The sequence below is a fragment of the Acomys minous genome (assembly GCF_964271855.1).
Source record: "Acomys minous genome assembly, chromosome: 10".
Taxonomy (NCBI): Eukaryota; Metazoa; Chordata; class Mammalia; order Rodentia; family Muridae; genus Acomys; species Acomys minous.
In genome coordinates this window covers 58,731,082-58,746,592 of record NC_140491.1, presented here as the reverse complement: position 1 = coordinate 58,746,592, position 15,511 = coordinate 58,731,082, and the positions used below count along the sequence as shown (strand labels likewise).

Genomic DNA, 15,511 nt, shown 5'->3' with positions numbered 1-15,511 from the left:
TTTGGTGTGTTGTATAGATCAAATGACAGCTCTCTAGAGTCAGCCCCTCTCTTTCTACTGTGCTGTGTGTTCGGGTGTTCAACTCATCAAGGCTTATGTGGCAAGTTCTTTTACCTGGTGAAACATCTGTCACCACTCCCCTGCCCCCGTTTTTTTAAAATTAGGGTCTCATGTAGCCCAGGCTGGCCTAGAATTCACCATATAGCTGAGGATGACCTTGAACACGTGATCCTCCTGCCTCTGCTTCTGAAGTTTAGAGATTATAGGTGTGTGCCACCACACCCAGGCACTCAAGGTATTTCTGAATATACCTAGATATGTCCCCACCCAACTCTGTCTTCATGTCTCTGGAGAACCTTCCTCAGCATTTTGTTTGTTTTATTGTTTGAACAGTGTTTAGTAACTAGTTCAGTGGTATGGGGTTCTGTGACTTGGCTCTACCCAGTGAGACAGGAATTGGTCAAAGGGCACAGGCCCAGCAACTGGTGCTCTCCTCCCAGTAGGCAAGGAAGGGAATGGGTGATGTGCAAGGCCACAGCAGTGAAACCTGGCTTCTCTCCCCCACGGCTTCACAGGTGAGGCAGCTGCAGGAGGATGCAGCCAGCCTCCAGGCAGCCTATGCAGGGGACAAGGCTGATGACATCCAGAAGCGGGAGAACGAGGTCCTGGAAGCCTGGAAGGCCCTGCTAGACGCTTGTGAGGGTCGCAGGGTGCGGCTGGTGGACACAGGAGACAAGTTCCGCTTCTTCAGCATGGTGCGCGACCTCATGCTCTGGATGGAAGACGTCATCCGGCAGATCGAAGCCCAGGAGAAACCACGGTAAGACGCCTAGCCTCTGAGCTGTGATGTTCAGAAAGGAGCTGCCGCTGCCTCAGTCACCTGCCACACAGTGTTGCTATGGAGCAAGGAGCTGTGGGTAGCATTCATGCCTCCTAGGCTCTCTCGCCCACATTCACATGTTGCATATTCCTAGGCTTTTTGAGTTATTTTTCTGTGTCTTTGTTATACCAAAAGTCACTGCTCGTATATATTACAAAGGTGATGTTCACCTTTGACATTTGTTTCAAAGGTGTCCTGAACCTGAAATGATTGTTATCGTCCCTTTAGTTCAGTTCCATTCAAAGCAATGAAGTTTAATAGATGAATAGAAGCAAATACATAACCAGCAGTTCACCCCTGCCAGCTCCTGTTGTAACCAAGAAGTAAAGTGCATGGTGAACAGAGTGCTGGGCATCCTTATTAAAGTCGCAAGCAGCTGTGTTCTTTGCCAGGCTGTTGATTCTGCTCCACGAGAATGTCTTAAGGCAAAAGTAGTCTTTGATCTCTAAGCCCCGTCCCCTACTCATGCACACATGGCTGTCTGCAGCCATTGAACCAGGGTCTTATGCCTGCGTCCCTACCCACCCATCTCTCTTTGAAACAAGCTCTCACTGAATTGCTAAGCAGGCCTTAAACTGCATTCCTTGTGCCTCAGCCTCCCTAGTAGCTAGCGTTTAAATTTTTTAAATGTGTTACTTTTGAGACAGTATCTCATGTGCTTGCTAACTCAGTATCTCATGTAACTTACTAACTTAGGCTGGCCTTGAACTTCTATCCTCTACCTCTGGTCTTACAAGTCCATGCCTGGGTGCTTTTCCTCTCTTTCGTTTTTCTTTGCTTTGTTGAAACATGGTCTCACTCTACAGCCAAGCTGGCCTCATGCATCATGCTGAGATTACAGACGTGCTGTCTCAAAGGCATCAACTATCAGCTGCACTTTGTTGCAGCTAACTGCGTTTGTGCCTTCTTGATGGAGTGTCTGCCTGCATTGCATTTAAGGATAAAGATGTGAACAGAAATCCAGTTGTTTTCTTGTATGCACTTTAAAGATTGCTCTCTTTGAGTGTTACGGAGCTAGCTAGGCCTGAGTGTTATTGAGCTTTAGCCCCAGCGACTCACCCTGAAAAGGGAAACTTACGCTGTCCATTTCATTCAAATCATGTGTTTTAAAACCTATATTTATTTGAAAAGCTTGGTCTCTTAAAGGGGATACTACTTTCTTATAGGGATGTGTCATCTGTTGAACTGTTAATGAATAATCATCAAGGTATCAAAGCTGAAATTGATGCTCGTAATGACAGTTTTACAACCTGTATCGAACTTGGGAAGACCCTGCTGGCAAGGAAACACTATGCTTCTGAGGAGGTAGGATACTGCTTTTGCTTTGGGGCATCCCGTGAACTCAGCCGGTGTTAGGATGTAAAATGACTTCTCACAATCCACAGGGATTGGTTCCTGGACCTCTCACAATCTATAGACAGTTAGATAATCTCTGGGTCCCAATTTAATACCTAACATGGGGTAAATCATTATTGAACTGTATTAAGGAATGGCAAATTCAAGCCCACATGTTCAGTGTAGTTGGAGTCTTCCTGGTATTTTCATTCTTTGTAGCTGTGCGCTTTAGTAGAGGGCCTACTTCAGCGGGTCTCCTGCACACCAGAAATGATCAGTGCACTGTTTACACCGTGTTGGAATTTATTCCGTCTGCCTAGAGTAACTGTTACATGAAACTGTAGGCCTCAAACCAGTAATTGTTTGGCCAGAGATGATTTTTGAGGGTCCCAGGTCTAAAAGTAGCCTGGGACCTCAGTCAGATGGGTGGGTTAACCCTTCATGTGGCCTCTTCGGTGGACGGCTGCAGGCTCTGGTTAGGGCAGTGGCACTCATGCCCCGTGTGTAGTAGCATCCTTCACAGGAATGGATGTCTCTCAGATACGCCAAGGCTTTGCCAGCATTAATGTTCTTCTCTTCATAAATGTTACTGTCTCAAGGAGCCCCAAAGTCTGGTGAGGCAGGCAGCTTTGAGTAGAGCTCCCCCCACACCCCCTTAGCTGTGTTTTCCTCTCCACTCCCAAGACACAAAATATACACGTATGCTGACCATTCTTAGCTGAGGGGAAGTAAAATTTCAAGTACAAAGTGCCAGTCTGGGAAAGACAAAAGGTGGCAGTGTTCTCTTAAGGCCTTTGTTTTTGTGCAGATCAAGGAAAAGTTACTGCAGTTGACGGAAAAAAGAAAAGAAATGATTGACAAGTGGGAAGACCGATGGGAATGGTTGAGACTGAGTAAGGACGTGCATGCTTCATTTATCTTTCTTTCTAGGTGTCTGTAGAAACCATACACGTTTATTTCTTTAATGTAATGTTTCTTAATGCCTCATAACTGCAATGGGAGGAGAACTTTTCTCACAAGGAGGACAAGGGCCCTGCCTCCTCCTTTTTTAGTATTCCTACCCTCTCAATTCCACAAGAGAAAACCAGATTTCAACCTTATACAGGCTGCTATGTGGATTTCTGCTCTGCCTGTGTAGTGTGGTGTGCGTAGGTTGTGTATCCTCTGCGGCTCTGAGAGCTTATCTCAGTACTCTGGTACATTCTAGGCCTATAGAGTCCAGTTAAAAGCCACTGTCCACATATGGCTCTTGGAAAATAGAAATATTCTTAAAATTTTTGCAGTATGTGTTTATGTATAAAATTTAACTTGTATTCATATTTGGCAAACAGAAAAATATTAGATGCCAAAATAGTATTTTTAAAATTTTTTTATATATTAGGTTAAATCAAGACCCAATTAAAAGTGAATTACCCCTTAGTAACATGTGTCCTGGCAACATTCTTGCCTATTTGGCTCGCTGTTTACATTTAATGGCATTTTGCTATCATGAGATGGCCGTACTTAGGGCAGGGTTGTCATGTGGCCCTGTGCTGGACACTCACTCTTGGTTCCCTGTGCAGTTTTGGAAGTCCATCAGTTCTCAAGGGATGCCAGTGTGGCTGAGGCCTGGCTGCTCGGGCAGGAGCCATACCTGTCCAGCCGTGAAATCGGCCAGAGTGTGGACGAAGTAGAGAAGCTTATAAAGCGCCATGAGGCATTTGAGAAGTCTGCGGCAACCTGGGATGAGAGATTCTCCGCCCTGGAGAGGCTGACAACAGTAAGTGGCCTTGGGATGTTGCCTGTTACGGGAATTCCAGGATCCAAGTGGCCGTGAGGTCATTCGTATCGTGACCTTGGGCCACTATGAACGCCTCCCCATTCCAAATCCTCTCTTCCGCCAGCCAAAGTTTGACTGTAGGGCTTGAGCACCGAGCTGTCTTCTTCCAAAATTTTATACTTAGAAAATGGACCCTGACTTCTGTACTTCTGGGGAGGGGTAGACAGCCCTCCATCCTGCAGTTTCAGACTGTAGCTACAGTGCTCATGCGCAGAATGCTGTTGTGTTAGGGTGTTCACCCTCCAGGTTTCTAGAACCTTCTTCAGAAACAGTAAAGGTCCTGGTAAACAACAGTCTGTTCTCTCCTAGTTGGAACTACTGGAAGTGCGCAGACAGCAAGAGGAAGAAGAAAGAAAGAGGCGGCCGCCATCTCCAGAGCCAAGCACGAAGGTTTCAGAGGAGGCCGAGTCCCAGCAATGGTGAGGCGCCAGAAGCACAAGAGTCAGGAGCAGTGGTTTCAGTAGCAAGTGAAGTTATGGGGCATCTGCACTAAGCCTTGCCCTGTGGAACCAGGCCACATGTCCCTCCCATTCATTTTATTTATACTGTTTATAGTTGTGTAGCCACCCGGGGACACACTGGGTAGAGGGTAGCACCGGGACACACGTGCACACCAGTGCCTGCTGTGATAGGGAGCCCTGGGGCTCTATTTGCAGAAGGCTAGTGGTGGGTTGTAAGCTCCATAAAAATGTCTGAAGTCGATGTACGTGTTTCTGAAGGCTTAACTCTTATTTTAGAGTCTAAAACATGAGGAAATGCCAGGTTTGACAACATGACACTGTGTGAAAGACGGGTGCTCATGCTTTTTTTTTTCTCTTTCTCTTTCTCTCTTCCCTTCTTTCCTGTTCCCGGTCTCTCCTTTTCTTCTTCTTTCCTATCTCACCTAACAGGGATACTTCAAAAGGAGACCAAGTTTCCCAGAATGGTTTGCCGGCTGAGCAGGGATCTCCACGGGTTAGTTACCGCTCTCAAACGTACCAAAACTACAAAAACTTTAATAGCAGACGGACAGCCAGTGACCATTCGTGGTCTGGACTGTGAAGTTCACTACCTTTGTCAAGAACCACTCTTTCCACATCCTGTCGGTTTTGTCCTTTTGGCTTCCACGTCACCCAAAGTGTTAAAAATTTTTTTACTTAATTCATAGCTTTCCTTGATTTCGTATTTGTTTGCATTTAATTTATGTTTATTTGGATGCTCATTGCCTCAAAGCAGCATGCTTAAGTTTTGTTTATTTATTGTGAGCTTTTTACTTTTATTAAGATTTTACAAGGGTAATTGAAATTAAATTACAGCATAATGAAGAAACTAGAATCTAACAAGTACAATACACCCAAGGTATTACACTAACGGACACGGTCTCTGCTGTAGATGCTGTGTATTTACAAGTATTGTTAACTGACGGTAGTTTAGTAACGAGGAAGACTGGTCCGTAAGGAGGGAGGCGTTCACGGCTAAGGTCAGGCCTGCAGTTGTTCTGTAACATTCCGTGGAGAATGCATTCATTAAACGGCATGAAGGAAGCTGAGCCTTGGCGGGGGAGCTGCTTAAGTGGTAGGCGCAGAGCCCCAGGTGTCCTGAGACCCTCGGGTCACTTATTACTTGGTACAAGCCCAATAATCTTCTCTGTTCTGCCAAGTCCTCAACCTAGAACTGCAGGCTTCTGTGTAGCACGTGTTACAGCCGCTGGCTGCCACCACCAGCTCTGTCTTGGTCAGTGTCACCACTGCCAGCTCGCGGCACATGGCAGGTGCCACGGCTCTCAGCATGTTTCAGAAGCCTGCCCACCAGACATCAGACCTTTTCTTCAGTTAGAGGAGGCTTCAGGGTGTCAAACTATGATTTAATTGTTTAAGCAAATGGAACAAAAGCCATTTTGGTTCATCCTGATTACTTGAACGATACACTCAGTGGCCCCTGCCTGGGAGCACTTGGAGAAGTGTCCTGGCCCTAGAGAGACACTTGAGTGCCTCTGTAGAGAGAAACTCCTGTATCTCTGATGAATCGTGGCCGTCTCTAGTAAGGAGTCCTCAGGATGGCGTGTATCGGGCCACCAGCAGGGACTAAAAACATTTTAACAGAAATCCTTTTTCTTAGGAGTAAAAGCTGATGAAAGAGGTGATTTCCTGGTTCTGATCAAAACCAAACCAACCCTCATTACAGCAAAGCCTTGCAAGACACTCCCTTGCCCATTTGCCATATTTAGATGTGTTAGTGGAGTCAGGAGCCTGTTTGGTATGTGTTTTCCATGAGCTAAGTCTGATTTGTCTTTCATTTCATGATGCATTTTTTTTCTTTTGTCAGGATAACATCATATAGCATCTTGTTTGTTTTTCCTAATCTCTATGTACATACCTATCTACCTGTAAGCGTAGATAGGTGTCTAGATAGACACCAAGCTGCTTATGTTCTGGGCTAGTATGCATCATTATTGGGTCTCTGCCTTAAAACACATCCAAATTAATTTTAGAAAAAAAAATGCAGTTTTTTCTGTGATCACTATGGTCCCCTGACCATGTCTTTATGGCCCCAAATCATATTATGCCATTGATTATATATATATACACATATATATACACACATATGTATGTATATAAACACACATATATGATATTTCCATACGTGTGTGTGTGTGTTTAAATTTTGTAACATCCAGACTGATACCAAATTTTAATGCTTTTTTAATTCAAAAAACCAAAACCTACATAAGCACACGAGCCAGGAGTGCTATGATGCTTTTTAGCATTTGCCTAATTTTGTCTATGTTCTTAGTTAACAATTGGATTGTATTGGAAGAGGAAAAGGCAATTTCACTCTTCTGGATGATGATGCAGAGACTCATGTTAATGAACTCAAAAATGATGTTGCTTCATGTACTTTGAAAACCAATCAGGTGTTTCCTGTGCTACTAGTTGTCATGTTGCATTCATGTTCACTCTCTGATTTCATTGTCTCAGAAGTGCCTGGCCACAAAAGCACTCTGAACTAATTGCTAAAGAGAAGCAACAACATGTGTGGGGGGCAATCACATGTACCATTGTTTGATCATAGCACTATGATTTGCTTTTGATGTTTGTCTCCCGTGGTGTGTTGTCTGTTGGCATGCTTAAAGCACATGTCCATTAAAATTCATTTTGTTCCTTTTATTTTCATTGTTTTCTTGGTTAGTGACTCATTTGCATAAACATTAATTATCTCTGCATTACTGGTTTGGGGTTTTCTCTTTCCTTCTAACTCCAAAGAAAAAAATTTTTGCTGCAGAGTTTCCATGAGAAGAGACGACCCTTGTCCTCACCTACCTTGACGTGTGGCCAACCCTGATAAATTACCTCCCTTCCTAGATGAACCAGCCCACCCAGGTCACTGCCACTGCTGGCTTGCAAGCCAGAGCTGCAGCACTAAATTTTTTTTTAACCTGGTGTCTGTACGTACTAACCCCATGTTTCTCTGCACTCACACCTGGCTCAGGCCTTCCACACCGACTCACACTTGCTCCTTCCATGGGTTTCCTGAGATCCCACTAGAAGAGATTTGTCAACTGTAAGATCCACGTGAAATTCTTTTGACGTGGGTTCTGTTTTGGTCGTTCCCCTCCTGCAAGTTCCCCTAACAGTGAGAAGAGGATCAGGTGCTGTGGGACACACCTGTAATCCCAGCTCCTGGTGAAGTTCAGGCGGGAGGATTGGGAAACATAGCAAGACGCCATCTCAAGAACAAAGTGAAAAGAGGAGGGGGGAAATGTAGTAGCCTATTGCTCACACCATGCCTGCAGGCTGTTGCTTTCACAGCCAGGCTAACTAAGCACTATGCCCCTCAGCCCCTGTTGTTTTTCCATAATAATCCATTTACCATATTGGTATGAGAACAGAGAATTTTAATCAGAAACAACCTTAAGATTGCTTAGTCTCTAGTCACACCCTAAACTTTGATGCTAATGATGGTAGTTTACATACATTTATAATTCCGTACCCTTTTGCCAAGTTTTCCTTACCATTTTCCAAGAGAATTAGCTTTGTTTAAAATACAGCACTGGGCCCATCGCTCTAGTTAAGACCTCAGCAAGAGAGTTGACAGATCTGAGTGTTCAGTGGTGGTGGCCAGTCTACCGCTTGTACTGCCAAGGTTGCTGCTAACTGGGTGTCACTCTGACTCTGGACAGCAGTGGTGGGGGATTTTAGCTAATGGCTGTGCCATTGATACTCCATGTTTGTCTGTGTATGAGGGGTGCAGGTTGTCTGTAATCTACTAAAGCGTCAGCCACACCCTGCTTTAGTAACTTGCTAATCCCGTGCCCTGGGTATATCAGCCAGGGGCTGCTACAGTTAATGGTACACAGTTGATGGTACACAGGCCGAAAACGATAATGAATCAAGACCCTACTACATTTCCAAAGCCGCAAAACCGTGTGGGTTACAATTTAAGTGAGCTTGGGAAGGAACGCTCCTGAAGACGTCTCCAGACTGAAGGGTCAGAGCCGCTGGAAGCCTGGCTGTCTCAGTGCAGCAAGGCACCGTGATCAACCAGCCGTGATGGGGAAGGCCCTGGTTCTGTCTTTGTTTGGGGGTAAATAGCTGTGTGGCGTTGAGTGACTGTGATTGGCTTTTCCGGCTCCTTTAACACAAACTATCAACCCACTCACGATTCAACTTGGGCAGATGTGGTTCAGTTGGTGTTTGTGGACCTGCCTCATTTCCTTCCAGCTCCAGTCTAACAGGGATGAGAGATGTGAAATGCATGACCGTGTCCTAATTTCTGCATGTGTTTATGGTGGTACTGGAGGGGAGGGCTGCGGGAGAAGAACCAGGGAGGCTTTTTCAGAAACCAAAGGTGTTTCCTTGTTGCATCTGGGGGAATGCTGTGTAGCTCTGCCAGGATTGTCTCTCCATCTGTTGTGAATGCCCTTTTACTTCCACTTCAGCCCTTCTGGTGTTCCCCTTGGATGTAAGGTGGCTGCTGTATAACGTCCACTCTCATACTTAATATATGTGTGATTGTTACCATTGTCTTTGTGTTTTAAAGTAACCACAAGAGGAGACGATCTGAGCTATGTTAGAGAAAAATGGAGTAATCAGAGGAGTAGAGTGCAGTAAAACTCATACTGGCATTTTGCTTTTCTCATTTCCCCGCAAGCGGGCGGGCATTAATCCATTCCCACCTTCTAATGTCCTTGGCGTCCAGCTGGCTTTGCGGGGTGTGCAATGGTTTTACTGTACTGCCTCCATCTGTGCCAGGCATTTATACACAGCCACGTGTGCGAGTCAGAGCGTATGTGGGCATCCCTTGCTCTCGGAGTTAGCTGAATGGCGTCTCCACTGTCCCTAGATGGCAGAAACCATGGACACAAGTGAAATGGTCAACGGTGCTGCAGAGCAGAGGACAAGCTCCAAAGAGTCCAGCCCCATCCCCTCTCCCACCTCTGACCGCAAGGCCAAATCCGCGCTTCCGGCCCAGAGCGCTGCCACCCTGCCAGCCAGAACACAGGAGACGCCCGCGGCCCAGATGGAAGGCTTCCTCAATCGCAAACACGAGTGGGAGGCCCACAACAAGAAAGCCTCAAGCAGGTAAAGGTGGGCGCGTGCGCAGTGGGAAGCGGGAAGGCAGTCACCTCGTGGGCGTGGCCCAGGGTCGGTCACTCAGAAGCCCCAGAGCTTTGCACTCTTCTGTGACCTGTGTTGGTTGAGAAGTGAGAATGGAGTGCTCAGTGTGAGGAGAGGAGGTATGGCGTGTGGACCTGTGGCTCACCCTGAGGAGGAGCTCACTAGAGTGAAGATCAGTCTTCCTGAAGTGCGGTGACTTGGTCGCAGGCCTCCTCGTGGGTTTAGCAGTGCGAGACACTCACTTCTCCATTGGAGTCTTCATGTTACCATCCCCACCAGTCTCAATAATTTAGCTGATGAGGACGTAGGGGCTCTGAGAGGATATAAAAACATTCTTGTTTTGTTTGTTTGTTTGTTTGTTTTTCAAGACAGGGTTTCTCTGTGTAGCCTTGGCCATCCTGGACTCACTTTGTAGACCAGGCTGGCCTCGAACTCACAGCGATCCACCTGCCTCTGCCTCCCGAGTGCTGGGATTAAAGGCGTGCGCCACCACGCCCGGCTAGCATTCTTGTTTTTAAACATAAGTAAATGACAAAGCTGAGGTGAAAATCTCATCTAACTCCAAAGCTTGTGGGCTTAGCTGGTCAACCTGGTGTCTAGGACTACCGTGGATGTGCGGTGCATCCATGGGGCATCCATGGCGAGCGCTGCCTTTCCTATTGTTACAGGCTGATGTTCTGACACATTAGCCTAACGCCCTGAGGGGCACCAGAAATACAAATGGCCCTGGATCTATCTACTCTCTTGTTAGTAGGTGAACCAAGCAGCACGTAGGCTGAGGGAGAGTGTACCTGGGAGCCTTGTCCGTGATCCTAGCATCAGTGAAAAGCTGCGAGTGCAGCGTGTACCAGAAGGAACGGCAGGTTGCATGTTCCTCCCAGCCTGCTACTGAGCCATATGTGCTGTCCCGGGGAGGTGGGCGTGGGGTGGGGTGGGGGGTTGTTATCCAGTATTTGTTCAGTTTAGAAAGGCTTTTAGCAAGGGGTAGCACACGTGTGAAAATCATTTTCATGTGAGATTCTGGGTTCTTTCAGCAAGAATGAGTCACGGAACCTTGATATTTCTTTCTCTGCTGCACTCACTCAGGTCTTGGCACAATGTTTACTGTGTCATAAATAACCAAGAAATGGGCTTCTATAAAGATGCCAAGAGTGCTGCTTCCGGCATCCCTTACCACAGTGAGGTCCCCGTGAGTTTGAAGGAGGCCGCCTGTGAAGTGGCCCTTGATTACAAGAAGAAGAAGCACGTGTTCAAACTAAGGTAAGGGTATAAAGCTCCATCTGTGCCTGGGTGTTCGTCTCCTCCTGCCTCCCCTAAGAAAGTGAAGGCCCAGTCTGCAGAGGCTGTGGGGCCCAGGCAGCGCTTCCCTGGGCTCAGCTGTGCCTTCATATCATGACCGGCACTGCTGGTGGACCGTTACCGTCTCAGAATATAGTGGAAGCTTTACAAAAGCATTTTGAGTCTTTCTGGCTTGTGCAGACTTCGGGGTTACAATTGTGGGTACTATGAGTCATCCCAGAGCCCGAGGAGACAAACAGGAAGTCCTCGGGTGGGGCAGGCCCTGTCCTCCCCTGCTCTTCCCACACTTCTGCTTCCAGATGATTCCCTCCTTGTGGAAGACACCCCCTCACACCACATCCACACCCCATTCTCCTTGTATTTGGAAATGGGCAGGCTATTTTGTTTCTTAAAAAGATGAAGAAAAAAAAAAGTCAAGATGGGTGGGAGGGTGCTCAGTGGGTGAAGGTGCTTTGTTGCCAAGCCTGGTATAAGTCACTCCTCAGAACCCACGTGACTGAAAGGAAAGGAAACCGCCTCCTGTAAAGGGTCTTTTGACACACACACACACACACACACACACACACACACACACACACACACATTTTTAACATAGCGTTTTTAGGGTTAAAAGTAAAACATCATGATAGCCAGTTACTTAGTTTGCTGCAGATTTGGCTCTGTTGCTTTCTCGATCTGACGGGCTTCATCGGAGTTGGTCTGGGCCAAGGAATTTTATTGGGGTTATGGTTGAAGTTGGCGTGGCTCTCCTGAGGACTCTTAACATGGCCTTTGGATCGTACAGACAGACATTTTGTCACAGAAGTCCCAGATAGCCTGACCTTATGACTGTATCTTAGCATATCCCCCATGGACCTCAGAGTCAGTTCTGCCGCTGCACCCGCAGTGCCAGATATTACTGGGTCACACTGATGGCCTCCAACTGTGCCTAAGTTTAGGGGACCCTTTCCATGTCAGTTGGGTACCTCTAGAATGTGCAGATGTAGGAGACACAAATTCAGAAGCTAGAATTTGAAAAGAACCCACCATTTTTGAAAAGTTTTCTCTTTAATTCATCTCTGGTCAGCAATTAAGAACCAAAGTTTCTCTGTATAGCCTTAGCTGCCCTGGCATATTGTCTGTAGACCAGGTTGGTCAAACTCATGAAGATCCGCCTGCCTCTGCCTCTCAGGGATTAAAGGTGTGCACCACTGTGCCCAGCCTGTATGTTTTATGTTTTTTTAACTTTCTAATATGAAATCGTCATCTACATAAGTGTAAAATATCATTTTCTTGAAATTACAGACTAAATGACGGCAATGAGTACCTCTTCCAAGCCAAAGATGACGTAAGTTACTGCTTGGTTTCATTTTTCTCAGATACTGAACTTCATGGAAGTGTTTATGGGATGTCCTGCTGTCTGGTCTCCACAGTCGCTAACACTGGGCTAAAAGCAGCAAATGCTCTCCTGCTGTCCCTTGTGAAAGGAGGGGAGCTAGTGCAGCATGTACCAGATTCACTAGAACCTCGGGGCAAAGCCCTTTCATGAGGGGCTATGAGGCTGAGTGTATGTCCTGATGCCCTGGAGAAGAGAGGGTTACCTCAGTTTACATTTAAAAAGCCCCTTCTACCAAGAGAGCTACTCTGGAAGCGGGTGTGGCTGTAAGATGGCTTGGCTGGTAAAGGGCCTGCCACCAAGCCTAATGGCCTGAGTTCAATCCCAAGATCCAGTTTATATCCAGAGTGATTCAATTCTGAAAGTGTCCTCTGATCTGCATGCATGCACACACACAGACAAAAATGAAACAAGTTTTTATTTAAGGATGAGAATGAAACCCTCGAGCCTGAGACTGGTCTTCACTAGCTCTCATAGGTATGTAGGACAGTATCCCAGAGTGACGGCCTGCAGGAGCTGTGGCACTGGGCTCATTTGAGAGGCTGAGCCATATCCACTCTAGTACTCAGAAAACAGATATGCATTTAGGGACAGTGACCCTAGTTAGAGGCGCCACTCCCGAGCCTTCCAGCTGCCAGGCTTGGGTGGTCCTGGAGGTAAGACCCGAATACCTCATGCTCACCCTTCTCGACTGAGGCTCACCCGTGTCCCTTTCTTCATCTAGGAGGAAATGAACACGTGGATTCAGGCTATCTCCTCCGCCATCTCCTCTGACAAACATGACATGTCCGCCAGCACCCAGAGTACGCCAGCATCCAGCCGGGCACAGACCTTACCCACCAGCGTTGTCACCATCACCAGCGAGTCCAGTCCCGGCAAGAGGGAGAAAGACAAAGAGAAAGACAAAGAGAAGCGGTTCAGCCTTTTTGGCAAAAAGAAGTGAACTCCCTGTCGCCCTGCCCTTCTCTTACCTGTCCAGTGAGAGTCCAGCATGCACGCTCAGACCAACACATTACTCTGTGCCTAATGTTCCTCCATGTAGTTGTTTTTTTTTTCCTCTTTTTTTTAAAAAAAATAATAATTTTTTTAATTTATAGAGTATTTCTGAGGGGTGGGGGAAACATACCTAAATATTTTATCTCCAAGTTACAAAAGTTTGAGGTGCAGAGGGAAGGCCAGATTTTTTTTAATGAAATTACATAGATTAGATCTCAATATTTAAATTGTTCCTCAATTTTGTGAGGCTGTGTTGGAAATAACCCGCCTCTGATGCTGTTGGTTTGCAAGGCAGCGGTGCTTACACAATATTTGCTGTGCTCTCCAGAGACGATGGACCGATTTCCTGACACTATTCTCCATTCACTTCCGTGGTTACCCTGAGTCTTGACTATTACAAGTGCCCACGATGGGCGTGACCTTTATTAAACAGATCGTGTATTATGATCTCTTGCTGCAGCCATAGTGCAGCTCTGTGTAAACCTCCAGCCAAACCATTTGTATCTGGCATCACTTACTAACACACGACATGCGGCTTTTCTGCATCAATTGCTGTGACAGTTCAGAATGTCGGTATACAAGAAGGAATAGGAAATTGATAAGGTTTTAAATAATCTGTAATTTCAATCTTTTTTTTTTCTGAAATACATTATATTGTATGTTTGAGATAATTCTAGTACAAAGTATAATAAAGCTAGATGTATAATAAACCCTTTAAATCATTGGTAAGTGTATAAGTGGAATTGAAGCATTTACTGGACAAAGTAATGTTACTCTAATGGTTACTTGCTCGTGCGTGGCCACACTGTTATAATTTGCTTCATTACCTTGCTATTTGATACATAGTGTGCATTTCTCTGTCACTGTAACTATTGTAATGACAAATTTTCATCTTACTGCACAATCAAAATGGCATTGATAGGAATGAACTCCAGAGTCTGAGCCTGGACGGGGAGTGGTCGCTCAGGCCTGGTGCTCCATCGTACGACCTGTACCTCTCTCAACTTTTGCCCTATCTGTTAAATATATGCTATGTCATTAAATGCTTTTAAATCTAGCCTTGTGTCTAGCAAGTGTTTTTTCTTCCCCTGTGCATGCATACCTAACAGGGAATTTGCAGAGGAAGAAATAACAAACAGAAGGCATTAATATGGTGAGTCTGCGTTCCTCCGTCACACTTTGTGTGTGGCACTCCTGCCAGGCTTTGAAAGCTGAACCAAACCAAGAATGAGTGGTGTCATGTGCAAGTTTCATATTTTATAGCGTGTTGTAACCTTGCGCCCTGACATGAGGACGGGCAAATGTTTTATGAAAAAGAGCAAGGTACAGTTAGTACTTTAAACCAAGGGAAACTGTAGTGCCCCTGTTGCCTCCGCTTACAGAACCAAGGCCATCCTTGGGAGTATGCAAACAAGTGGCCATGGCTCTGTGGTTTGATCCACACTGCTCCAGAGTAATAGCTCATTTTGAGTCTCCTCCCTCGGCAAGTTTGGCACAGGGCTCCCCAGCACTTGGGGCTCCTGAGGTGGAAAGTCTGAGGCTTATCTTGGTTGTGGTGTCTTTCAAATCCAACCATTTGCTTTTGTGCTGATCAAGGTCATGTCTCAGCAGAAAGAGCACTAGGTGGAGGGATTCGACTATGCTGCACTCGAGACCTTGCTGAGCCCTGTTCCATTGTGTGCCTGTTCCCAGACACCCTGGAAGGTGGACATGATGGGGCCACAAGAGACAACTGGGCTTGTGAACGGTTCTATTTGGCCTTGACTTGTCCCTTCAAATATTTGTCACACTTTAGAGGCCTATTGTGTCTCCAGTGGGAATGAAAACAATGGAATGTTAGCAGTTTCCTGCACCGGGTTCTTGAAAGAGAGGGCATGTTATCTTACAGAACCAAAGGGACTTTCTCTACGGGGTGTCTGGGTAGGGTGGAACCTGGGACATTTCCACAAGGCATTCAGGCCAAGTCTTAGTACACAGAGCACGTCCCCCAGGAGCGTCTACTCGAGAGTGCACTTGCCCTTTTAGATTGTTTTAGTTACTTATTTCCATTATTCTTAAAGCTTCATTTTCTGAGGGAAATCGTTGCTCAGAGCTTTAAGCTCCCATTCAAGGACTTCGTCTAAGTCAGTAGTTCTCAACCTGTGAGTTGAGATGGTCAGAGGCCAGCTTTGACACACAGGGTAAACTGAGGCAGGATGTAGGATCAGACA

General features: G+C 46.2%; 1 protein-coding gene across 3 annotated transcripts in view; it reads left to right on the top strand.

The window, feature by feature from the left end:
- Positions 1 to 14,358, top strand: part of SPTBN1 (spectrin beta, non-erythrocytic 1) — a 159,406-nt gene extending 145,048 nt beyond the window's left edge. For 2 of the 3 annotated variants that reach the window (XM_084800103.1, XM_084800104.1), the window contains 10 exons: positions 576 to 820; positions 2,047 to 2,185; positions 3,024 to 3,108; positions 3,778 to 3,974; positions 4,344 to 4,453; positions 4,925 to 4,988; positions 9,357 to 9,595; positions 10,718 to 10,891; positions 12,215 to 12,257; positions 13,030 to 14,358. In XM_084800103.1, coding sequence (XP_084656229.1) covers positions 576 to 820; positions 2,047 to 2,185; positions 3,024 to 3,108; positions 3,778 to 3,974; positions 4,344 to 4,453; positions 4,925 to 4,988; positions 9,357 to 9,595; positions 10,718 to 10,891; positions 12,215 to 12,257; positions 13,030 to 13,248 — 1,515 coding nt within the window. In that variant the 3' untranslated portion in view covers positions 13,249 to 14,358. Of the gene's footprint in view, positions 1 to 575; positions 821 to 2,046; positions 2,186 to 3,023; positions 3,109 to 3,777; positions 3,975 to 4,343; positions 4,454 to 4,924; positions 4,989 to 6,338; positions 7,181 to 9,356; positions 9,596 to 10,717; positions 10,892 to 12,214; positions 12,258 to 13,029 lie in introns of those variants that run through there. The other variant, XM_084800105.1, reaches the window with a different exon arrangement.
- Positions 14,359 to 15,511: the final 1,153 nt, after the last annotated feature.